Source organism: Sciurus carolinensis, chromosome 10, assembly GCF_902686445.1.
Source record: "Sciurus carolinensis chromosome 10, mSciCar1.2, whole genome shotgun sequence".
NCBI classification, from domain to species: Eukaryota; Metazoa; Chordata; class Mammalia; order Rodentia; family Sciuridae; genus Sciurus; species Sciurus carolinensis.
In genome coordinates this window covers 101,807,687-101,834,961 of record NC_062222.1, presented here as the reverse complement: position 1 = coordinate 101,834,961, position 27,275 = coordinate 101,807,687, and the positions used below count along the sequence as shown (strand labels likewise).

At 37.9% G+C, this 27,275-nt stretch overlaps 1 protein-coding gene across 1 annotated transcript in view; it reads right to left on the bottom strand.

Moving 5' to 3' along the window:
• Positions 1 to 603: 603 nt before the first annotated feature.
• Positions 604 to 27,275, bottom strand: part of Corin (corin, serine peptidase) — a 283,207-nt gene continuing 256,535 nt past the window's right edge. The window contains 3 exon segments of the mRNA XM_047567531.1: positions 604 to 936; positions 5,371 to 5,504; positions 7,718 to 7,989. Of these exon segments, the coding sequence (XP_047423487.1) occupies positions 754 to 936; positions 5,371 to 5,504; positions 7,718 to 7,989 (589 nt within the window). The 3' untranslated portion in view covers positions 604 to 753.

Below are 27,275 nucleotides of genomic sequence, written 5' to 3'. Positions count from 1 at the left end.
AAATCTCAATCAGCCAACTGACGTACACTGGAGAAGCCCCAGTGATGGGGAAAAGTTTTATGAAGACTTTTCTATAAAATTTATAGACAAATCCAGGAGGGACAAAATTATATTGTCAAGTGTTAATCTTGCTGTCTTGAGGATTTTGCATTCAAAGTCTTACAATGTCAGTAACTGGTCTTTTCAACTCTACCTTTCATAAGCTTTCAGAATTACGAAAACTTTAGAAGTAGTAAATAATTTAAGCAAGTAAATGATCTTCACTTTTAATAAATCAAATGCCAGTCTCCAATGTTAGTATTGAAATTTTCCCCTAAGCTACTGTGCTTGAGAAATAAAAACGGGAGGAGAATACTTAGCCTAGATCTCTATGTCCATTTTGTAACAGACTAAAACAGAACTTTCTGTAAGCTGTTACCCTAAGGCCTGCATTATTTTAAATCTCTACAGAGTTGACAATTTCATGTTTCAGTCAAGACTAGGACTGGCAAAAGAATAATACCTGCTTTGCTTTGGCTTTTTTTTTTTTTTTTTTTTTAAGCTTTTCATCAAATTTGAAGTTAGAGAACAATAAAATTGAAAAAAAGCTGAATAAAATTGGTCTTAAAACAAATATGAAAATCTGCAGTGCATGTTGAGCGTTCCCTGTCCATGAAAAGCACCTCTGTATATCTCTCTGCAGAAAACTCTTCACAGTCAAGAAGGCCATTCTCTTTCAGTGTTGCTGGCAAAAGTCTCTGATCATCATTGGAATTACTTTAGGAGGAAGGTCTGGATATATATTTGTTTTTCAATCCATTCAACAAAGTAGGAAACATTGCTATACACGCCAGGCCCCAGGACTTTGGAAAAGCAGACTGAGCCCCATGAGGTTAATCCAAATAATGTCCACTGTCCTCCAGTCTGCTCACAAACAAGAGGCCCACCACTGTCACCCTGTAATGAAGAGAAAAGGAATTTAGTCACTGGGATTCCAAGAGTCCTAATGGCATGTATGTCATCACAAGCGTATAATAAAGCCAAACCCACCCAGCTTAACCAACTTCTTGGAAATTTTTAAAACAAAACTTTCATTGTCGGTCTGTGGAAGGAGAGTGCTTTCCACTGTGTGAATGCAACTTTCAAGTGGACTTTATTAATTCTGATCTCTAAAAGAATGGGATTAGCTTGGGAAGAGATTTCATTCTTTCCCTGAAATTAGAAGACAGTTTTTAGTCATTTACTGCACTTACCAAAATATGTCATAAATTATACATAAAGTATGTATAATTTTATATATCAGAACTGATGATCTCTTAATTGATCTCATTCTATAACACTGATTTATCATCTAACTATAAAAAGTACTCCAAATGGAGCAAAGGTTTATTTTCCTCCATATAATAGGTACTACATAAACATTCTAAAATACCTGTATTTTCATGATTCCCCAAATATAGTTAACCATAAAGTACCATGGCATTACAAATATTAATATTTGCTACATCTGAAAAGATCAGAGTTGGTAAGAGAGATGTGTCCTGCACTGCCTCAAAAGAGAGGAGTAGATGCTATTAAAAAAGTAAAGAAAGTAAATTTATTGGGAAAAGTTTGAAATACGACTTTCCCTGTGAGACTTTCAAACTTTAAATGTGCCTGTGGTCTTCTTATTTGGTGGTATCAGAGAATGATAGAGAAAAAAATTGTTTATCAATGCTCTTCTAAACATTTTTCATGTATTAGCTCATTTTATCTTCACCAAATAACTAAGAATTGATACCTATTGCTATGATGTCCATTTTGGAGATAAGGCAACTAACTCACAGGTTAAATAACTTGTTCATTGACAGAGCCAGGATTTGAACCCAGATAATCTGGTAACAGGCCCCTACCCCATGACTACCAGGCTATGCTGCTTCTTGAGAATGCTTGTGAATATTATTGCTATAAAGTGGAAGTGAATTTTTTATTGTGCTGTATGCTTTTGTAGAAGTACCTTTGCATTCATAACTTTCCAATGCCCTAAATCTAAATAATAAGTATAGACTTTGTAAGAGACTGAATAATTTTTTTCTGCTGAAACACTAATTTAAAAAAAAATTTAAAAGGCAAAATTTTCTGGAAACATTTATTTTTTGGTGCTGGGAATTGAACCCAGGGCCTCATGCATGCTAGGTGAGTGCTCTACCACTGAGCTACACACCCAGTTCTCCTGGATACATTTTATTAGACATATTTCCCCCAATATTTATCTTTTCTTATATAAAACAAATACTAAGATGCTCAATTATTTATATTGAGCTCTGATGTCAGAGAATAATTACAATGGGACACATTTAGACATCAGCACCTCTTCATTTCCAGATCAGAAAATCAACCTAATAATTACTTAGCAGCTACTCTGCAAGATTTCACATTAGGCTCCAGATAAAGGCATGATTTTTGTTGTAAAGTAGTCAAACATTTGTGTGAGTAGCAAGAAAAACTTTACAGGAAAGCAAAAAAGATGTGAAGAGGACTTCAGAGGAAGGTGTGATTACTTTCAGGTGGAAATAAACAAAACTGCCTTCCTGAGATGGGGGTTTTGAGTGAGGCTTAGTGAGTCAGGCAGGTGTTCCATTAGGTGGAAAACAAAGCAAAGAGTCATCAATTTAAACTGAAAGGGAGAAAACTGCTGAAGAGAGTACTGGTCCAGTTGTCTTCTGGATCCTCTGCTCTCATAAGATTGGGTTTTAGGCCCAAGTTATGCTTGGCTTTAGTACTGATCAATATGATTAACAGATCTTCACAGAGGGACCCATGCTGTCCAATGGGCCCTTGTTGAGGCAATTAAGAAAGACAATGTATGTCCTCTTAAAGGTTTTGGTGAGCAACTGTGCTGCTCCACATCTGATAAAAAGCAGTTTTGGGTTTATGTTTTGTTGTTTTGTTTTCTATCTGGGCTATGGTATAGAACATATGGTATGCATTTAGGAGACTTACAACCAAATTCCCACTACTCAGAAACTGGAAGACCTGGTTCCTATGAGTCATCATATCAATGTACCTGTGACTGGAACTGTGCTTGGGCCTTAAATTCCCTTTCAAAGAATGACATCTCTTTACCAGGAGATGACCTGGAACATGTGCTAAGAAGTGCTACTTTGTGGTACACCTCCAAACCACATTGGGGAAAAGAGGAGTGTAGTCACATTTATCATTGCTACTAGGGTAGTACAGTGCTTGAGCACCTGGGTACTGAAGCTAGACTGCCTGGGTTCCATAGCCTCACACTAGCATGCTGGGTGATCTGGGGCAAATGACTTAATCTTGCTCTCTTGTTTGCTTGATGTGTTTAGGGAAAACAATGATACTGCCACATGGGATGATTATGAGAATTAAATGAGTTATTAGCATTTTGAAGCAATCCTAGGACACAATGAACACTAAAGTGATAGATGAGCATAATTACTATTAATTGAAAATCTAAGTATGTGCCAGATACAACATTCAGATATGACAGATAGTGGCGCTCACTTATAACAACTCAGTTTATCCTCAAAATACTCCATTTTATTCATGAGAAAACTGTATACAGAAGTTAGATGTCCCCAGATTACATTGTTCTTAACTGACAGAGAAGGGATTCAACAAAGATCTTGCAGGTGCAAAGCCTGTGCCCCAAACCCCATATCATGCTACCTCTTAAACTACTTTTATCTTTTGCACTATAAAAGTAGCTCAGTGGTACAACACTTGCCTAGCATGCATGAGACCCAGCGTTTGAGCCCAGCACATGAAAATAAAAGTTTTTTGATGATTTTGGGGGGGGGGGCTTGGGAAATTAAATCTGGATGTCTTATAGAGAATGAAAGAACTTCTCTACCACTGCCCACCTCAACCGGATGACACATGGTCACATGGCAGGAAGGAGGATGACCTCAGTGGAACTGCAAAGGGTACAATCTCTCCCTGTGTCCCAAGACAATTATCTAAGGAATCACCACTGGGCTTTTTCCCATCATATGATTTTCCATTCAAAGGACTTAAAATCAACATACTACAGTAACACAGCCACATCAATGTTTATAGCAGCTTAATTCACAACAGCTAGATTGTGGAACCAACCTAGATGCCCTTCTACAGATGAATGGATAAAGAAACTGTGGTATATATACAAAATGGAATATTATTCAACGAAAAGAAGAATAAAATTATGGCATTTTCAGGTAAATGGATGGAATTGGAGAATATCATGCTAAGTGAAATAAGCCAATCCCCAAAAACCAAACGTCAAATATTTTCCCTGATAAGTGGATGATGATATATAATGGGGATGGGGTGGGTAAGAGAAGAATGGAGGAACTTTGGATTGTGTAGAGGGAAATGAGGGGGGAGAAGGGGCGGGGGTATGAAAAATGGTAGAATGAGGCAGACATCATTACCCTACATACATGTAGGATTACGTAAATGGTGTGAACCTACATCGTACTCAACCATAGCAGTGAAAAGTTGTACCCCATATACAATGATCAAAATGCAGTCTGTTAAAAGAAAAAGAAAAAAATTTAATTATATTGGGTTAGTGATAATAGTGTTGTTGTATCTCTTCTTCCATATTAAAATGTGTGTGTACGGGGGGTAATGTGATCTACCAAAAAGCAGAGAAATAACAAAGGAGTTTTGTAGCAGTGTAGTGGACTGACTATGCTCTCCACTCTTTATGAACTTCTTTGAGCACTTGCAATTTTCCTCTTTCTCTGGGAACCAGACCAGTCAATGAGTGTTTAAGTAAAAATAAAAATGATTCCCTGCACTGCTAGGTTGTTGTGCTCTGCAAACTGTGTGGCCAGGAACTGGGTATCTAAAGGTCACATCAGTGTCATCTGAGAACATGCTGGCAATCAAATGGGAGCCAGGAGGGCCCAGACAATGCCACTGTGACTACTCCTAAGACAAAGGAAGTCCTGTCACACACTCTGGAAGGTAAGGTGTTGGTGTGTACCCAAAGGCCATCATCCTAACGGCTGGCAATGTCCTCTGGTGCCCTCCTGCTTTCTTAGGCAGTCAGGTTGGAGCTATGGTTACTACTTGCCCCTCTTATATTGTTTGACCACTAAGAATGTCCAATGAGATGGACTGAAACTACTGTTTTCCTCCTGCTGCTGACAGGAGGTGTTATTACCATTTAGTAGTTGACAGAACTGAAGGTAACCTGAGCAAAGGAGTTGGAGATAGTTAGGGGCACGGCTTGGGTACTGGATGGAGGAGACACTATAAATAATTAACACCTGGCAAGAATGATTTTCAAAAGCGTTCCCAAAGGATCATACACAAATAATAATGAGTTTATGAAGGCTCACTGAAGTTATCATTGAACCGAATCTCCTGGGTAACCAGAAAGCAATTTACCATGCAGGAGTCCACTGTGCCAGATTCATAGCCAGCACATATCATCCGATTGGTGATGGTCTTCATGTCAAAGTAGGACTGGCACTGTTCCAGAGAAATAATGCGGACCTCTCCTTCTTGCAACTTAAAAGGCACTGGAATGAAAAAAAAAAAAAAGAAGAAGAAGAGGAAATAAAGATATAAAATATTTGGCAAAATGATTCAATAGTGAAGCTAGCTAAATATGAAATGAAATATCATAGGAAGACTGTCATATCAAGAGAGAAACTTATTATTTACTTGAAATGTCATTTCAAAGACAAACCGTGTTCAAAATCAGAATTGTCTAATTAGAATATTCATAGCAATCAGAGAGGGTTGGGGGTGTATCTCAGTGGTAGAGGGTCCCCACCCCCTGTTCAATCCCAAGTACAGCAGAAAGAAATATTCAGAGCAGTCATCTGATGAACTCTGAGGAAACTGAGGCACAGACTAAACATCTTGGCTGGTACTCTTCCCCTGTAATATGCTGTGACAACAGCTACTACAATGAAAAGGGGGCAAAGGCAAGCCAGCACCCTGCTCCACGTGGGAGGTTGCCAGCCCAGCGTCAGCTCAGCCAACAGCCCTGCTCTGCAGCAGTGCCCAATGCCTGTTAAATAAAGCAGGGGAAGGCTTGCCCTACTCTCAGTGAAAAGAATACATCTCACTATGTGCTCCACTGGCCATTATTTGGATGTAAGAACCTTTAATCCTAGAGGATATGATGAGAGATGTCAAAAGGACAAGCATCCCTTGGTGTTGACAAAGAGAATATATGAATTTCATCATGCTTAAAGTTCTTGCAGAATACTAATGGATTCCTTGAAGCAAAAGAGCATGAATCTTTTGCTATTTGACTATTTTGCACAATTGCACTTTTAAACAGTGATGGGAAAGTGGCATGTATGTACAAGATACTTTATTGGAAGAAGTAATCATTCATGGAAAAATTAATGTAGTACAGACAGAGAATGTGTCATGAGTTGTCAAAAGAACAAGAAAAATAGGTAACATTACTGGGTATTAGTGGTAGTCCAGGAGCATACACTCAGCATTTTCTGAACCTTATAACCTTTAATTTTTACAAATATCCTGTGAATTAGATCATGTTATTATTTTTTCCATCTTGTAATTAACTAGAAAGTGGTATGGTCAGAGTCAATAAGAACTATCTGCATGAATTCAGACTCTTGCTCTTCATGCTCTATTGTCTATTGTGTGAGCAATGTTACATTACTGATGTATGTTTGGTATTTATATTTTTGGAAGAATAAAACCAAAGGCAATATAAAATATATTCTACCCTTATATAATGTTTCAGGGCTAATCAGAGCTTTTAAAAACCAAGATGTGGAAGAATGGTGATATTATATGTGTAACATTGCCTTATAAAGTCATGTGAGTTTTTTCTGAAAAAAAAAATCATTGACTTTTGTCTATTGCCTTTTCCTTTCTACCATTTGGTATAGATTTCCATCATTTCATATAGAAACTGAAATCAAAGTTGAATTTTGAACTTAATTCAGATTGTATCTGATTAAATTTCAAGAAAAAAAAGTTTCTTTAACTTGACATTTCCTAAGGTTAATAACAGGATGACAATATTCATTCATTCCTGAGACCCATGACATGATCCTTGAAGTACTTAGCATAGCCAGTACTTAAAGGCAAAGGGAAAGTCTCATTGATTCAATTTGTATCCCAAACTTCAAATAGCTCAAACAGAACGAGAGAGTCCTGTGGGAGGTTGAGAATAAGTAGTACATTTTTAGTGTCTATATGTTCTGTATATTTAAATCATCTACTGAACCAAATAATTTCAATCAATTTAAATTATAAATAACAAATCAAATTTCTTTCTAGAAGGACTTACAGGTTTCACTATAGATATAGATAAGACCAAATCATGACACCAAGTTGGAAATGTGACTGTACAGCTTCACTGCAGAAGTGGAAATGCCTAATTGCTCCACAGAGCCTTGGAGTCACTCTACCCACAGATAGACCAAATCATTGTTAGAATTAGTCCAAAGCAGGGTGACGGACAGGTCCCATCTGACATGGCAACTCCAAAACCCTGGAAGTGGCTTCCTGGAGAGAAAGTCTGAGGTTTGCAGAATTTTTGAGGCTGCATTTGAGCTGGGAGGTTTAAGTGCCAAGGTGTGTTATTCATGTCGACACCTGTCATGGAAGGGAGAGGGTGATATAAGCCATTTGTGGCTGTATTTCCATAAACAAAAATGGGAAAATGTGCACAGAGGCTAGGAAAAAGCAGTGTATTTGGTTACAAGTTGAAAGGCAAGTGCTACTGATGAGCCTGGCTTACTTTTGTTGCCCATGTGGCCCCAGCCTGTGATGTAGCAGTACGTATCAGGTTCCAAAGACTGCTCTGGGCTGGGTAAGCAGACTGGTCGGACGTAGCTGGTCTCGTTGATGTCTTCGCTCAGCTCAACTATGCTGATGTCATAGTCCACCACCGCTCGGCTGTAGCGGGGATGCAGGACGATGGTCTTCACGAAGCGCGTCTGCGTGAACGCGGAGGGGTGGTCCAGGTTGTTGATCCCAAGCACCACCTTCCAAACAGCAGCGCTCTCTCGCCTAGAATGGAAATTCAAGAGCAAGTGACATCTTCAACTCTAATTCACCCTTCTAATTTCATAGCTGCTTTTTTAGTACTTACATAAGCAGTAGCTGTTTCCTTGCCTACCTCCAAATGTATTCATGGAAGTGTTCATTTAATGGTCTGAGTGATGCACTGCTAAGTACTGTTGTTGTGGAAAGCAAAGTCCATGCTTTTTTAATGCAGTTATTCTTGAAAATAAAACATTTTTAGGCTTAAAGGAAGGCAGAGTAGTCACTTTTTCTTCCCCAGTGGATGAGAAATGTTGCCAAAATCCAAGAAGAAAAGACAGGGCAACAGGAGAAGTAGAAAAGAAGGAGGAAAAAAGCCAAAACTAGGAGAGCCTTCCAAGAAAAAGCAAGACCAGGGAGAAATGTCCAGGTTTCAGGGCAGGTTTCTGCTCACTTCAATGTAGGGGTTTATAAAGGTCCCTCCCAGCCTCCAGTGCTCAGTATCAAACTCTTGTTTTCTGAAGTCATGTCAGCACTATTTTAGTCAATTCTCACCTTGAAATCCTTTTTGCACTCAGCTCACAGGTCTTGCCATGCTCCAAAATTTCCTCCAATCTCACAGACTCTCCCTTGCTCAGTCTTCTCTTCTGGGTTCTCCTCAGCTCTCAGTGTCAAGGTTGAAGTGCTCTGAGACTCCACCCTTCTCTTCTCACTCCATACTCCCTTGATGTTTTCATCTAATCCAGGGTTTTTAAATACCACCAATGTCCTGGTGACTCCTAAATATATAGCACCAACTCCATCCCCTCCCCTGACCTGCAGATCTTGGAATGTTTAAGCATTCAGAATTATTTTTTACAGCATTTTGATATTTACAATCACCAGTGGCCCAGTTGAATCTTCTCTTTCTCTTACACCCAACATTAAATGCATCAGCAAATCTTCTCCACTCCTATTTTCAAAGATATCCAGCATCTTGCTATTTCTCCTTTCTCAACTGTAAGGTATTTCTCCACCTATGGTACTCTCAACTCCTTGGAGCACTGCAATGAACTCCCAAATGAAGACTCTTCTTCTAATCTTAATTCTTATAACTCATTTTCCTCAGAGCAGTCAGAGTGGTCTTTTAAAAATAAAATTAGATCCAGTTCATCTCCTGCTCATATTTCTCTAAGGGCTTTGTATCATATGTGAGCTAAATTCTAGACTTCCATCCTTGGCCTCTGAGACCCTACACAGTATGCTGCATTTCAACCCTAAGGATTTCCTGTTTTGGGACATGCTAAGGTCATGTGCAAATCGGGGGGTCCTCCTTTTCTGTTCTGCCAGTTCTCAACTGACTCCCACCTTTACTCCTTCTCTTCATCCTGCATCACTTCCTCAAGCTTATTTTCTCTGACCACCCTAACTCTCCCTCTAGCCCATCCACTCTCTATACTTGACCCAGCTTCCAGTTTCTTCTCATAGTGTTCAATAATGTCAATGACACGGATACATTTGTTTTTCTCTTCTGTCTTCTGCCCCCAGAGTGTTATCTCTGTGATAGCAGGAACTGTTGGTGTCATTCACTGCTCTGTTCTCAGGGTCTAGTGCCAGGCATACAGTGGGTTCTCAAAAAGTATTAAATGATGGCTCGATGTAAGTTGTTTTAAAACATTTGTTAATGGCAGACTCCAACCATGTGAGCAAGGTTTAGTTTTCCTCACTCCAGGTCTGCCCTCCTCCCTTCACCATCTTCCCTTCTCAAAGTGAGTCAAGGTTAAAGGCATGGATGTTTGTTGCACCACAGTGCTGTGAATGGGGAGGAGTTTTAATGTGGACACTCCCTTACACTATGGTACTGGGAGCCGGTTTGCTAACACTGCCCCAATTTGGGTACTTGTGATCAAATCAACCAAAGTGGGTTAACTCTTCAACCCACACTGAACGCGGAATCAGTTAGAAAGATTTTGAAATACTAATACTTTGGGCATAATTCCCAAACCAACTGAAACAGAAGCATTTGGGCTGGGGTCCTGGAATCTGTGTTTTTAAGGACTCTCCTTTCCATGGTATCCATTTAGTCACCATTAGCATGGCGAATACCCAAAAGACTGAGACTTCAAGAGGCAGGGGCCAACATTTGAGACTCACACCAACTTTAGTACTGTTAGATATTTAAACCATACTCTACTAAAGAGCTACTCCACACAGTGGTGCATTCTGGAATTTTTCCATTTTAAAGAAAAATAATTCAGAGCTATCAAAAGAAAAGTTGATGCCATTAATTGAAAAAATATAGTTCTGTAACTATTCCTGTATGCCAAGCATTATGCTATTCATATAACAAAAAGAAATATACTGGAGATCCAAGATGGCAGACTAGAGGGAGGCTGCGTTCCTTGTCACTCCGTAACTCTGGTTTCAAGCAGAAGATATGTTTCTTGGTGAGGCAGTTTTTGCTGCTTATCAATCCCCTGCTGTTTACCCCATTTGTCTACTGTGATCACCTGCAGTCTGCCAGCATATCGACGTCTTTTTTGAATGCAGATTGCTCACTGTCAGATGCCTATCATCCACCATTTGCCTGCCTCTTGTCTGTCCATTGCCTTCCTTTCACCTATCCATCACCCAACGCACGAAGTTCACCACCCGATCGTCCGATAGCTGCCAGCAGACTGACCGCAGACCGCCAGTGGAGCGGCAGCTGCCTGCTGTTGCCTGGAAGTTCACTGTTACAGTACCTGCAGGTTTGATTACACAGGGCTGCCGCCATTTTGAGACAACAGCCAGGACTCGTAGGACCCCTGGCCAGACTGACTGAGCCCCGTCTCCAGGATTCCTCAGCCCGACCAATCACTCCCTGCCTCCGGGGTCCTCACATCGACTGACTGCTCCCTGCCGCCAGGACCCTCAGACCAACTGACTGCACCCTATCACCGGGACCCCAGACCGACTGATTGCACCCGCCACCAGGATCCCGCAACCACACCAAACACACCCGTCCTCCAGGACCCCTGCCTGACCAACCACACCCCACCTCCAGGACCTCCAGCCGACCACGTCCACACCCTGAGCTGCATCCCCATTTGCCAACACATTTGGAAGCCAGAGCAGCCATCTTGGATAATCCTGGAAGCCATAGTTCCGATCTTTAGGTGGGGCAAATCCCATCCTGAGACGCCTGCTGGAGACTTTAAGTTCATTGTCAGGTACCTCTCATGCATCAGGCTACTGAAGACTGGGAGGTTTGAATACGATATGACTGTTATAGTGTGGATTTTCTTTTTTCTCCTTATTGAACAATTTTAAGTTTTTATTTCTTTACTTTTTTTGGCTCTCTTTCCTTTGGTTTACCTGTTCCCTCAGAGTCTCTTTCTCCCTTTTTGCATGCTAACGTCTAATTTCTTTTGATTACACTCTCACCCTTTCTATTATCTATAATTTCTGTATATTATTTTCTTATCCCATTAACAGCTACATCCTACATCCCTCTGCATCCTCTTTGTACTTCATTAGAAACTGCAGACCTTATTGCAAAACTGTTTGTTATACTGAAGATAATATTTGAACTCATTCTATTTATTATGACAATTTTGTTATTGTCCTCATAGGGGCTTTTTGATCTAGGATTGCATAGTGTCTGAATTGGGCACTGCTAATATTGATCTCCCCTTAAAGAAAAGGTTTTGGAAACCTATAGGGCCACTATAAGCCTATAGGGGGAAATCTGCAATACCCCAGATCGACTGCTAGAGGGGAAGATACATGAACAACATGAAAAAATAAGGGAAGAAAATGATCCAACCAAATCTAGATTCTATATTAATAGAATCCAATGACAGTATGGTAGAAGAAATGTCAGAAAAGGACTTCAGATTATACATGTTTAAGATGATTCACAAAGCAAAGGATGAGATAAGAGAGCAAATGCAGGCAATGAATGATAATATCATTAAGCAGTTAAAAGAGCAACTGCAGGAAGCAAAAGATCATTTCAACAAAGAGATAGAGATTCTCAAAAAAAAAAAAAGGAAATCCTTGAAATGAAGGAGACAATAAACCAAATAAAAAACTCAATGGAAAGCATCACCAAAAGAATAGACCACTTGGAAGACAGAACCTCAGACAATGAAGACAAAATATTGAATCTTGAAAATAAAGTTGCCCAAACAGAGAAGATGGTAAGAAATCATGAACAGAATCTCCAAGAACTGTGGGACATCATGAAAACACCAAATTTAAGAATTATTGGGATTGAGGAAGGCACAGAGATACAAACGAAAGGAATGAACAACCTATTCAATGAAATAATATCAGAAAATTTCCCAAGCCTGAAGAATGAAATGGAAAATCAAATACAAGAGGCTTACAGAACACCAAATGCACAAAAGCACAACAGATCCACACCAAGGCACATTATAATGAAAATGCCTAACATTCAAAATAAAGATAGGATTTTGAAGGTCATGAGAGAAAAGCATCAGATTACATATAGGGGGAAACCAATACAGATAGCAGCCGACTTCTCAACCCAGACTCTAAAAGCTAGAAGGGCCTGGAAAAACATATTTCAAGCTCTGAAAGAACATGATTGCCAACCAAGAATCCTATACTCAGCAAAACTAACCTTCGGATTTGAAGATGAAATAAAATCCTTCCATGATAAACAAAAGTTGAATGAATCTACAAATAGAAAGCCTGCGCTACAGAATGTTCTCAACAAAATATTCCATGAGGAGGAAATGAAAAACAACATGTAGGTCAGAAAAGGGAGGAACTACCTTAGAGAAAAACCACTCAAAGGAGAAACTGAGCCAAGTTAAAAACCAAAAATAAGCCAAATGACTGGGAATACAAATCATATCTCAATAATAAACCCTGAATGTTAATGGCCTAAACTCATCAATCAAAAGACATAGACTGGAAGAATGGATTAAAAAGAAAGACCCAACAATATGCTGCCTGCAAGAGACTCATCTCATAGAAAAAGACATCCACAGACTAAAGGTGAAAGGATGGGAAAAAACCTACCACATACATGGACTCAGTAAAAAAGAAGGGGTTTCCATCCTTATATCAGATAAAGTGGACTTCAAGCCAAAGTTAGTCAGAAGGGATAAAGAAGGACATTTCATACTGCTTAAAGGAACCATAAATCAGAAAGACATAACAATAGTAAATATTTATGCCCCAAACAATGGTGCCTCCCTGTACATCAAACAAATCCCTCTCAATTTCAGGAATCACATAGACCACAACACAATAATTCTGGTAACTTTAACACACCACTGTCACCACTAGATAGATATTCCAAAGAAAAACCAATCAAAGAAACCATAGAATTCAATAATACAATCAATAACCTAGACTTAATAGACATATATAGAAAATTCCATCCATGAACAAGCAGATTCACTTCTTCTCAGCAGCACATGGAACCTTCTTGAAAAAAGACCATATGTTATGCCACAAAGCAGCCCTTAGGAAATGCAAAAAAATAGAGATACTGCTTTGTGTTCTATCAGATCATAATGGACTGAGAATAGAAATCAATGACAAAATAAAAAACAGAAATTACTCCAACACCTGAAGAGTAAATAATATGCTATTGAATGAAACATGGATAACAGAAAACATCAGGGAGGAGATAAAAAAATTCTTAGAGGTCAATGAGAACGACGATACAAAATATCAAAATCTCTGGGACACTATGAAAGTGGTACTAAGAAGAAAATTCATTGCATGGAGCACATTCCAGAAAAGAATGAAAAGTCAACAACTAAAAGACCCAACATTACAGCTCAAGCCCTAGAAAAAGAAGAACAGAATAACAGCAAAAGTAGTAGAAGACAGGAAACAATTAAAATCAGAGCTGAAATCAAAGAAACTGAAACAAAAGAAACAATTCAAAAAATTGACAAAACAAAAAGTTGGTTCTTTGAAAAAGTAAACAAAATAGACAAACCCTTAGCCACACTAACAAAGAGAAGGAGAGAGAAAATTCAAATTACTAAAATTCGTGATGAAAAAGGAAATATCATGACAGACACCACTGAGATACATAACATAATGAGAAGCTACTTTGAAAATCTGTATTCCAACAAAATAGAAACTACCAAAGACACTGACAAATTTCTTGAGACATATGCTCCTCCCAAACTGAACCAGGAGGACATACACGATTTAAACAGATCAATATCAAGCAATGAAATAGAAGAAGCCATTAAAAACCTACCATCCAAGAAAAGCCCAGGACCAGACAGATTCTCAGCTGAGTTCTACAAGACCTTCAAAGAAGAACTCATTCCAATATTTCTCAAAGTATCCCAGGAAATTGAAAAGGAGGGTACCCTACCAAACTCATTCTATGAAGCTAATATCACCCTCATACCCAAACCAGGCAAAGACACATCAAGGAAAGAAAATTTTAGACCAATATCCTTGATGAATATAGATGCAAAGATCCTTAACAAAATACTGGCAAACTGTATCCAAAAACATATTAAGAAAATTGTGCACCACGATCAAGTGGGGTTCATCCCTGGAATGCAAGGATGGTTTAACATCCGAAAATCAATAAATGTAATCCATCATGTCAATAGACTTAAGGATAAGAATCATATGGTTATTTCAATTGACGCAGAAAAAGCATTTGACAAAATACAACACCCCTTCATGCTCAAAACACTAGAAAAAAAATAGGGATAGTAAGAACATACCTGAACATTGTAAAGGCTATTTATGCTAAGCCCATGGCCAACATCATTCTTAATGGAGAAAAACTGAAACAATTTCCTTTAAAAACTGGAAGAAGACAGGGATGTCCTCTTTCACCACTTCTATTCAACATTGTCCTCGAAACTCTAGCCAGAGCAATTAGATAGACTAAAGAAATTAAAGGGATACAAATAGGAAAAGAGGAACTTAAGCTGTCACTATTTCCTGATGACATGATTCCATATTTAGAGGTTCCAAAAAACTCCTCCAGAAAACTTCTAGACCTCATCACTGAATTCAACAAAATAGTAGGCTATAAAATCAACACGCATAAATCTAAAGCATTTTTATGCGCAAGTGATGAAACATCTGAAAGGGAAATGAGGAAAACAACTCCATTTGCAATAGCCTCAAAAAAATAAAATACTTGGGAATCGATCTAACCAAAGAGGTGAAAGATCTGTACAATGAAACCTACAAAACATTGAAGAAAGAAATTGAGGAAGACCTTAGAAGATGGAAAGATCTCCTATGTTCTTGTATAGGCAGAATTAATATTATCAAAATGGCCATACTACCAAAAGTGCTATACAGATTCAATGCAATTCCAATTAAAATCCCAATGATGTACCTTACAGAAATAGAACAAGCAATCATGAAATTCATCTGGAAGAATAAGAAACCCAGAATAGCTAAAGCAATCCTTAGCAGGAAGAATGAAACAGGGGGTATCGCGATAACAGAACTTCAGCTATACTACAAAGCAATAGTAACAAAAACGGAATGGTATTGGTACCAAAATAGACAGGTAGATCAATGGAACAGAATAGAGGACATGGACACGAACCCAAATAAATACAATTTTCTCATACTAGACAAAGGTGCCAAAAATATGCAATGGAGAAAAGATAGCCTCTTCAACAAATGGTGCTGGGAAAACTGGAAATCCATATGCAACAGAATGAAACTAAACCTCTATCTCTCACCTTGCACAAAACTCAACTCAAAATGGATCAAGGACCTTGAAATCAGACCAGAAACCCTGCATCTTATGGAAGAAAAAGTAGGTCCATATCTTCAACTTGTTGACTTAGGATCAGATTTCCTTAACAGGACTTCTATAGCACAAGAAATAAAAGCAAGAATCAATAACTGGACAGATTCAAACTAAATAGCTTTCTCTCAGCAAAAGAAACTATCAGCAGTGCGAAGAGAGAGCCTACAGAGTGGGAGAAAATCTTTGCCACTCATACCTCAGATAAAGCACTAATTTTCAGAATCTATAAAGAACTCAAAAAACTCTACACCAAGAATACAAATAATCCAATCAACAAATGGGCAAGGATATGAACGAACACTTCACAGAAGAAGATCTAAAAGCAATCAACAAATATATGAAAAAATGTTCAACATCTTTAGTAATAAGAGAGAAGCAAATCAAAACTACACTAAAATTCCATCTCGCCCCAATTAGAATGGTGAGTATCAAGAATACAAGCAACAATAGGTGTTGGAGAGGATGTGGAGAAAAAGGTACACTCATACATTGCTGGTGGGGTTGCAAATTAGTGCAGTCACTCTGGAAAGCAGTGTGGAGATTCCTTAGAAAACTTGGAATGGAACCACCATTTGACCCAGCTATCCCACTCCTTGGCCTATACCCAAAGACTTAAAATCAGCATACTACAGAGATACAGCCACATCAATGTTCATAGCTGCTCAATTCACAATAGCCAGACTGTGCAACCAACCTAGATGCCCTTCAGTTGATGAATGATAAAGAAACTGTGGCATATATATACAATGGAATATTACTCCGCAATAAAGAATGATAAAATTATGGCATTTGCAGGCAAATGGATGAAATTGGAGAATATCATGCTAAGTGAGATAAGCCAATCTCAAAAAACTAAAGGACGAATGATCTCGCTGATAAGCGGATGAGGACATATATTGGGGGGTGGGAGGGGTTAGCATTAAGTTTAGGGTTAGGTTTAGGGTTAGGGATAAGGAGTGTGGTAAGAATGAAGGAAAGAAGGACTGTATAGAGGGAAAAGAGGGGTGGGAGGGGTGGGGGGGAAGGGATAAAAAAATAATGAATCAAACATCATTGCCCTATGTAAATGTATGATTACACAAATGGTATGCCTTGACTCCATGTACAAATAGAGAAACAACATGTATCCCATTTGTATGCAATAATAATAAAAATTAAAAAAAAAGAAAGAAAGAAACCGTGATGTATATATATATATACACACACACACACACACAATGGAATATTAGTCAACTATAAAAAAATAAAATTATGGCATTTGCAGGAAAATGGATGAAATTGGAGAATATCATGCTAAGTGAGTTAAGCCAATCTCAAAAAAACAAAGGACAAATGATCTTGCTGATAAGCGGATGATGACACATAATTGGGGGATGGGAGGGGGCAAGAATGGAGGAAGGAGGGACTGTATAGAGGGAAAAAGAGGGGTGGGAGGGTTGGGGTGGAAGGAAAACATAACAGAATGAATCAAACACCATTACCCTATGTAAATGTATGATTACTCAAATGATATGCCATTACTCCATGTACAAACAGAAACAACATGTATCCCATTTGTTTATAATAAAAATAAATTTAAAAAAAGAAATATACCAATTGCAGAATTGAGTGCAGATGAATGATTAAATAAAAAATTATAATGTATTTCAGGAACTGCTATCTTGTGAGCATTGCAAAATAATGTTACCAGATTATCTTTCAACATGTTTTTTTCTCCTTCCTTCCATCTTCTTTTCTCTTTTGATTCCTTCCTTCTTCCCTTCTTTCCTTCTTTCTTTCTTCCCCTGTTCCTTTAGGTTTTTTTAGACTAAAGGAGTAAGTTCATGGCCATTCAAGAAATTCAATATTCACTTGTGGTTCTATTACTTAAGACATCTAAAATCAAGCAATAACTTATTTCAAATTTTGCCTATTTAATAATTTCTTGCTCTTGAACCAGAGCTATTAAGTTGGGGTTGTGACAAAAACTCATTAATCTACTTAAATCATAAGCAATATCTTAAACCATTGCACATTCTCAATTATTTGTAACAATATAAAACAACAACAAAATTTCCAGACTTAATTACCGGATTGGGCTTAATTTACTTATACTAATAAATAATGAGTGTCAACAAAGCTGTGAAATGTTATTCATTTGTATTCAATAACCTCTTACTACATAAACTACTGTCCTTGTGGCATTAATAGCCACCAAAAGCAAGAAGATAAAAAAGTGTACAGGAAATTACATAGTTTTTTGTATTCAGTGATACTTTTTTTTCCTTTTTGTTATGAATATGAAGTGAAAAATAAACTTTTTAAACTTTTTTTTCACAAGTATGGGGAAAAAAACATGGAAAACAGCCTGTTGTTTGAAAGGGTTGACTGAAGTGAAGAGATGTGCATATATTGCATATTGTTATATTAAGTATGTGCTAGGGAGAGTGAGTCAGAAGTAAAGCAGAGACAGCCCTGTCTGTAAGTAGGAAGAAAGAAAGAAAGAGGAAGGAAGGAAGGAAGGAAGGAAGGAAGGAAGGAAGGAAGGAAGGAAGGAAGGAAGGAAGGAAGGAGGAAGGAAGGAAAAGAAAAGAAGGAAAGGAAGGAAGGAAGGAAGGAAGGAAGGGAGGGAGGGAGGGAGGGAGGAAGGAAAGAAGGAAGGGAGGGAGGAAGGAGAGAGAGAGGAAAAGAAAAGACAAAACAAGACAAGACAATTTGAGACATCAATTTCATATCTGGTCAGGAATACCCAGTGGAGAAATACCCAGGAACAGGAGATGAATGAATGGCCATTTTGGTAAAAAGAGGTAAATTAGACTATAAAGAAAAAAGTCAGATACATAGCTAAAACAACTCAGCAGGAAGGGGAATACTTCCCCCACCTGGCTATCAGGCCTCAAAACAGGAGCAAGGAGAACTGGAAAAGGAGTTTCTGCAAATATCTTAGTGCTTTCAGAGTGAGTAAGCAAATCCAGGTAAATCCAGGCAACAATTCACAAGCACAATTAAAGTGGCTAAGAAAGATATTAGGGAACATCTTTTTCCTTCCACTCTTGCTCCAGATATAGTTCATTCCCTAAAATTCACATTTAAGATCTCATTTGCCTAACGTCTATGCTATTGTTTTATATGTATATACCTCATAGATAATTTTGAGATAGTATGATTTTAACTCTAAATTCTTCAATTATCAACTCCAAAACTAAAACCTAGCTATTTACACATCTCAGATGCACTATTGCATCCCAAGAAATTTATATAAAATTGTAGGCAGAATGTCTGGATGCAATAACCTGTCACTTTGGTTTGCAATTTGCCACGTACAACTGTAGTTGAGATATTAAATGTTGTATCTTCACTTTCAGCTAGCCAAATTTCCTAATAAAAAAAAGTTTATTCTTTTTGTTTGTGTGTATGGTGCTGGGGATCAAAGGTGCTGGACCTTATGCATACTAGGCAAGTACTCTACCACTTAACTACATCCTCAGTTCCAGATACCCAAATTTAGAGATTTTCTATCTTTATTTCAGGAGCACAAAATTTTCCTTCCTTGACCCTTTCTGGTTTAGTTTGTTCTTATATTTAACATTTTCCTATGTAACAAAGGAAAGATTCATAATTAACACATGATAGAAGTCATCCTATTTCACAAGACCTACTTAAGAAGCAGCATAACTAAATGGTGATTTGGAGATAGTCTGAAGGTTAACAAAACTGCACTAAGTGAAGAAATACCAAACTATAACATCACTGCTATTCTACAAATCAATAATATCTTGCTTTTAATATTGTGATCTGTTCTTGGAATTTTAAAGGAATTATCTATAACGGACAAGGTGAACAGGCTTTAGAATAGTGGTTGCAAAATAAACGCATGATGGTCCTGTGTATCAGTAAACAGTGATTGTGTCAGACCTCAGGCCTTGCTCATCCTGACAGTCATCTGCTTCTCAGCTCCTCCTAATTGCTGTCATAGCCTGATGTTCAGAGTGACCTGTCCTTGAAGGAAAGCTGAAATTTTAGATTGCATTCAAAGCAAACAGTTTTAAATGTTAGATTTTTTTTTAAATGTCTACAACAAGTAAACTAATGCAATAACCTGGAATCTTTGTACAGAGATAGTAAGAGTTGGTAATGGACCAGAATGCTGGTTATTGAGCCTCTCGATCATACCTTTTCTACTAAACTTCTGTAAAACAAAGAGTAGGATCCATAGCTATTGACACAGGAACTAGGTGCTGGTCCTAAATGGAAATGCATGCAGGATGGGGAGACTCACTGGTGAGTGACATGATGGCAGATGGTAAGAGGATGTATTCTCTTTGCTGAGCTCATCTCTAGGTGTGATGAGTATTAACCATCAGTGATAAACAAAGTGGATAATTGTGCTATTTCAGGGTCCAGAAAAACAAGAGAAGGGCTTAGGCAAATACATATCCTGGACCTTTCAGAATCAGATTTCAGAATGTTTTGAAAAAAAAATGCAGATATGGCAATGTGTCCAGAGACTCTTAAAGTAAGTACAGCTCAAAAGAAATCAGAGTGTCATGTACCAAATTTCTACACTGCCAACACAAATGACTATACTAAGTAAATAAATGAAGAATCACCTACACAGTAAATGTGACTACATAAGGCTCCCATAGCTATGAAATTGAAAAATGAATCACAAAGAGTGGCACGAAATTGTACCAAGTGTACCAAGTGACTTCCTGGTGAAATAATGTGCAAAAAGAAAACAAGGAAAATATATCTCTATGGCAGATAATTTAATTTTAGAAGAAAATTAAAACAAAGCAGAATTATTTAAAGCTCCTTTCCTTCCAGTTTTTCCCTCCAAGGGCAATGATCTTCAGACAATATCCAGAAGATTCATCTTCTATATGATTTTAAATATATATATATATATGTTTAATACATTGAAATGTTGAACTTATGGGAGGAGTTGGTGAGAGATCCCTGACCATCTGTGGATCAGTTAGCATTTCTACTTTCAGAACACTATAGCCCCAACTACTGCAAGACTAAAGATATGAATACTAAGAAAAAAGAAGGGACTGATTAGTCAGGTAACAAAATATTCACTGAGATGGGGAAGTTGGTGAAGCATATAATTATTTGACTAATGAGAGAAAAAATATATCTACAGTTTTTAAAATTTTTTTTATTATTTAATTGTAGACGAACACAATACCTTTATTTTATTTATTTTTATGTGGTGCTGAGGATCAAACCTGGTGCCTCATGCATGATAGGCAAGCACTTTACCACTGAGCCATAACCCCAGCCCTCAATAGTTTTATTTTGACCATGTAAAGTAGGATGCTTATCACGCACTTAAATAGACATGTCTTCTAAGTAAGGAAATACATGTTTGAAGTTGGTGGTAGTAATAGTCATCAGGGGGATATCTAAGCTGGGATGGAGATATAAAAGTGAGTCATTAACAAATACGTGATAGTCAAATATGATAATCAGTCAATACTTGATATTCGTATTTGCTCAAATATGAACAGGTATCTGAAACCATGTAATTAGATGAGCAAATGCAGGTAGGTAAATGAAGCCATGAACTGGGTCCTGGAGAATTCGGTGAGCTAAAAAAGGAGAAGCTTGAAAAAGAGAAAGAAAATGGTAGACCACCGAAATGGGAATAAAGCAAAAAGATGATTTGTCATATTAGAAGAAAAGTGAAGAAGTATTCAAGAAGGATGCAGTGACCATCCTGGGGAGGGTTCCAGTGAGTTGAAAACTGAAAATTCACCATTGGATTTGTCAAGATGAAGATTAATAGCGACTTTGGTAAGTGCCATTTCTATATTGTCTTTGATGAGATCCCAACCAGAGTGTTAGGAGAAAATGAGAGGTAGGAAAGTTGAGACAATCACTGTAGGAAACTCTTTTAGAAGTTCTACCATGAATAGTAGCTAAAACGGAGCAAGAATTGAACACAGAAGCAAAGTTAAGATAGTTTAAGTAATGATGTTAAGACAATAGATGAAGGAAATGATCTATCATAAATGCAGAAACGGAGAGGAAATATAAATGATGATTTGGGGATTGAAGTCTTTGAAAAGACGTTCCTAAAAAGGAGCAGGGATATGTCTCTCCCATAACTCAAAACAGAGCAGGGAATGGAGCCAAGGATAGTTTTTTTTTTAATTAGGGTGGGAGAGGTGAAAGATATGATGGTTTCTGTTATCCACGAAAGATGAGGTGAAAATGTAGATGGTGAGGGAGATTTGGAGAAAGAGGCCAATGTATAGTTGTCTCTTGGGGTAGAAAAGTGACTTCCCTATAGAAATATATTGGAAGTATTCATTGTATTAGATGCTCATTTGAGATTCATGATCATGCACTTGACATGAGCTCAGTCAGCAGTCAGGTATACAATGTTCTCCAACAGTGAACAGCTGTGTAGGTTCATGGTACATGAACGGGGAATGGCGATATTGGAAGAAAGTAAGCCTGAACCGAAGAATCCCCAATTCAAGAATTATGCTTTGCTCAAAATTAAACTCAAAATTTAATTTGTCTAAAGTTTTTTTTTTTTTTTTTTTGAAACCATTAGAAGCTAGAGAGGAGCTCCCAGTTTCTAGAAGCCAACTACTGGCCATATCCTAGACTCTGACATTTGGCACTGGCTAAGAGAAGATAGCAGAGAATAATTCCATAGAGGCAGAGTAGAGGGGAGCATGGGGCCAGGTCAAAGTCTCCTAGGAAATTTTTAAAACACATGTTCTCATTCTCCAGTGATGTTGAAAAACAACACTCCAGGGGAATATGGATCCTAGTGGAGAATTTCTGTTTTAGTGGACATTATTACTGATGGAACTAGATCAAATCCTCTTAAGTAGATAAGATGCAAAGACAAATTTTGAATGACGAGTACAGTTCATAACCACCTAGAAAATTAAAAGGTAGTCATAAACACACACACAATATGGCCTTAGTAGAATAAAGACAGACCAAACCTCCCATTTCCTTTTCTGATGGTATTAAAAGACTGATCAGGAAGGTGAGTAAACATTGACAACGATTTCTTTTCTGTGAATAAAAGAGGGAGCTCTCTTGGGTAAGATTACCAAGTAATTTTAAGGGTTCAATCGATGTTGAAAGTTAGGCATGGCACTAACATGCATTTTCAGTAATGTTCTTCTAAGTCTGAAGAGCATGAATATCAGATCAGAAAATGTACTCTTCATGTTGGCCATCTGCCTCCTGTGTCTCGCAGAAAGATCCGGGGAGAAAAAACATTCAAGGTGCTGGTAAAACTAAAGTGATGATCTAGTGAATGGAACCAGGTTGACTGGGAAAAGAAAAGAGGTGAGAAGGAGATTGATGGACTGAGATGGGAAGAAATGCTTCCAAGTAACCCAAAATCTTGTTCTATTGAAGAGCTGGTATGGTAGAACTCAAGACATGGGTGAAGACAATTTTTCATAAAGGCTTCCTGTAAAGGAATTAAATGCTTCTGATCATTACTAGTTGTGCTCCTACCCAAGAAGTTCATCCTCCCATCTTTTAGAGGTATAAGACAGCAGAAAAAAATGATTGTTAAATTACCCCTGGCAGTCCAAGTCTTTCTTCCTTAGAACTTTCAAAGTTGAATTGGCATTGAAACATATGGGACTTGATCTGCTCAACTTAGTATCTCATACTTTTAATTTTCATTTGGTATTTTTAAATACCTCTCCATGAAAGAGCAAACCAAATTGTCTTTTTTCCCCTCCAATATAATTAAAAGAGACAGGCTGAAAAAGACCTACAGATGGGTCATGCTGGGCCTTGCCAAAGCATGAGATCTGGATATGAAGTAAATCTCATTAACTGCAGCAATTGATGGCCCCAGCAGAGAGTAAGTCTTATAATTAAAAGTTCTGAAATGCTTACAGTGCCACTGGAGAGATTATAAAATAGAATTGGGCCTATTAGTACACATTTGAGCACAGGCTATTTTGAAGATGGGCTATTTCTAACTTCATATGGATAGGCAAGCCCCTCTTGATAGTTCCATTATGTTTAGTGTTCCATGAAATGTCATCAATGCCTTTGATATTGTATCCATTTCCTTAATTATAAACACATATTTCTTCTTTATTGCAAGGTTCCTCCTTAACTTCACAGAACTGTCAGCAAAAGAGGAAATTTTGATACCACATTTGGAAATGACAAAAGTGGCATACGAACTTGGTTAACTAGCACATAGAGTATTATCCCCTTAAAAATCTGTTGGATTCATTCAGGTAATTACCTTTTGATGAATGGGCTTTTACTAGTATAACTCCATGCTTATCATGGAGTTACAAATCAGAACTGGAAAAGACATCTGGGAACATCTGGCTGGCCCCTTCCTGAGCAATAAGACTGTAGTTTATTTCCTGACACACTGTGCAGACTCTTCCAATTATTCTGAGTCTTACGCATTAAAAGTTCTCAAGAGAAGGTACTGGTTTGATTCTTATATATTATTTTCCCAAAGAACAACCAAGTAACTGTCTGTACACATTTCCATTTCTAATCACTTATCTCATATATTTTGATTATTTGTTTAAAGTCTGTTTGCTCACAAGGTTAGTACCTCAAGGAACAAAGCAAGTATCTATCTCTTTAATCCCCATAGAGAGCTAACTAAATGTATGTTCTGGGTCTCTGTCCTCTAGAAACAGAAGTACCAGCAGATGAGCAGCTTCAAATAAGAAGGGTTATTGCAATATTTTTTTTCAAAAAAATGGCAAACTGAAACTAACCCAAATGTTCATCAACTGGCGAGTAACAGAAAAAGTTATGGTACATCAATATTATAAAATATCATTTAGCTTTCAAAAAGAATGAGTGGAACCATGTCAACCGACCTGGAGGGATACCCATGATACATTGCCACATGAGAAAAGCAACCCGCTGAAGTATAGTGTATGCCTTCAAATTATAAAAATAAGCAATGACACCCTGTGAACAAGGCATGAGTTTATAGTTGTGGAGGAACATTCATGAAGCTATAATGCAGTATCTTCAGGATGATGAGGAAGTCAAGGAGAGAAAGTGTTGGAAGAGATTAACAGTGCTAGCAAAAGACAAAAATAGTCATGCCACAATGCTAAGGGGAAATGCAGAACGCTTTTAGCAATTTTTTTTTAAAAAGAAAAGTTCAGCTTCATCAGGATCTTACTGGTTGATGTTAGGCCTGATTCTTAAGACCTTACATTGACATCTCACTTCATGCCCATACCAACCCTGTGAGGTGGGGACTGTAAAGGTCCTCATTTCACTGAAGAGGAGATGGTGGCTCAGAGAAGTTAATGAATTACCCTACGGCTATGCAATAAGTGACAAAGCTCAGCAAAAATAATATTAGGTCAACAGGCAAAAAAAAAAAAAAGAAGTGAAATTGCATTTTTTTTTCCTAGAATAAACCACTTTATTTCTATAAAGTAGAAATAATCAATTAAATAAGTAATGGAACTATGGATTATTTTTCCCTTACATTTTTGCTATTATTTAATATTATTTTAAACTATTAAAAAAATTGAATAAAAAGTGTGGTTTGGGTGATGTGGTAGTTTTTTGTTTGTTTTAATTTATTTTTATTGTAAACAAATGGGATACATGTTGTTTCTGTTTGTACATGGAATAACAGCATACCATTTGCATAATCATACATTTACATAAGGTAATGATGTTTGATTCATTCTGTTACTTTTTCCTCCCCCCCATCCCTCCCACCCCTCTTTTCCCTCTATACAGTCCCTCCTTCCTCCATTCTTGCCCCCCTCCCACCCCCCATTATGTGTCATCATCCGCTTATCAGTGAGGTCATTCGCCCTTTGGATTTTTGAGACTGGCTTATCTCACTTAGCATGATATTCTCCAATTTCATACATTTGCCTGCAAATGCCATAATTTTATTATTCTTTATAGCTGAGTAATATTCCATTGTATATATATACCACAGTTTCTTTATCCATTCATCCATTGAAGGACACCTAGGTTGGTTCCACATCTGGCTATTGTGAATTGAGCAGCTATGAACATTCATGTGGCTGTATCTCTGTAGTATGCTAATTATAAGTCCTTTGGATATAGGCCAAGGAGTGGGATAGCTGGGTCAAATGGTGGTCCCATTCCAAGCTTTCTGAGGAATCTCCATACTGCTTTGCAGAGTGGCTGCACTAATTTGCAACCCCACCAGCAATGTATGAGTGTTCCTTTTTCACCACATCCTTGCCAACACCTATTGTTGCTTGTGTTCTTGATAATCACCATTCTAATTGGGGTGAGATGAAATATTAGGGTAGTTTTGATTTGCATTTCTCTTATTACTAAAGATGTTGAACATTTTTTCATATATCTGTTGATTGCTTGTAGATCTTCTTCTGTGAAATGTCTGTTCATACCCTTAGCCCATTTGTTGATTGGATTATTTGTATTCTTGGTGTAGAGTTTTTTGAGTTCTTTATATAACCAGGAAATTAGCGCTCTATCTGAAGTATGAGTGGCAAAGATATTCTCCTACTCTGTAGGCTCTCTCTTCGCACTGCTGATAGTTTCCTTTGCTGAGAGAAAGCTATTTAGTTTGACTCTATCCCAGTTATTGATCCTTGCTTTTATTTATTGTGCTATGGGAGTCCTGTTAAGGAAGTATGATCCTAAGCCAACAAGTTGAAGATTTGGACCTACTTTTTCTTCTAGATGTGGTAGTTTTTAAAATCTGTTCTTGAGTTCTTTGACACTCCTCACTCCCTTTGAATTCAGTGGGGCTTGTGATAGCTCTAACAAAACACATAGCAATACTAATATTGTGTGTCTTTGGAGGCTGAGTTTTAAAAGGTCACACAGCTCCTCCTAGCTCACTTTTTGGGAAACTGGCTCTGGAAGATGCCAGCCACCATGACGTGAGCCCATATGGAAAGGAAATGAGGTCCCAGGCAAGACTTTTTCCACTGCCAGACTTCAGAAGTTCAGCCCCCGCCTTAGAACCTTCCAGCTGAGGCCCCAGATGTTGCCGAACAGTGACAAACTGCACCTGCTATTTTCAGTCTGAACATCTGACCCACCAGAATCTTCTGTGAGCAAAATAAATATTTGGGTGATTGTCGCTGTTGTTTTTGTTATTATTTTGTCTTTTGTTTTAGGGTTTGGAATTTTTTGCTTCTAAATTACACAGCAATAGATAGCTGGAACAGATGCAGACCTTTGCAGTGGTGTTTTTCAGGTTGAGGAAGGCTTCCCCTTGGTCCTATTCTTGTGCTCCCTATAGGTATATTGGGATGGCTAACTTTATGAATCAACTTGGCCAGACCACGGTACCCAAATATTTGGTCAAATATTATTCTGGATGTTTCTGTGAAGGTGTTTTTGAGTGAGATCGATGTTTAAAATGGTAGGATTTGAATAAAGCAGACTATCTTCTATAATATGGGTGGGTCTCATAATCAGCTGGAGACTTTAATAGAACACTGATCTCCTCTAAGCAAAAAAGAATTTGCCAGAAGCCAACTGCCTTTATATTTCTCCTAAGGCTCAGCCTGTTGCCTTACTCATTACAATTACATGAGCCAATTCCTTAAAATCGCGAATT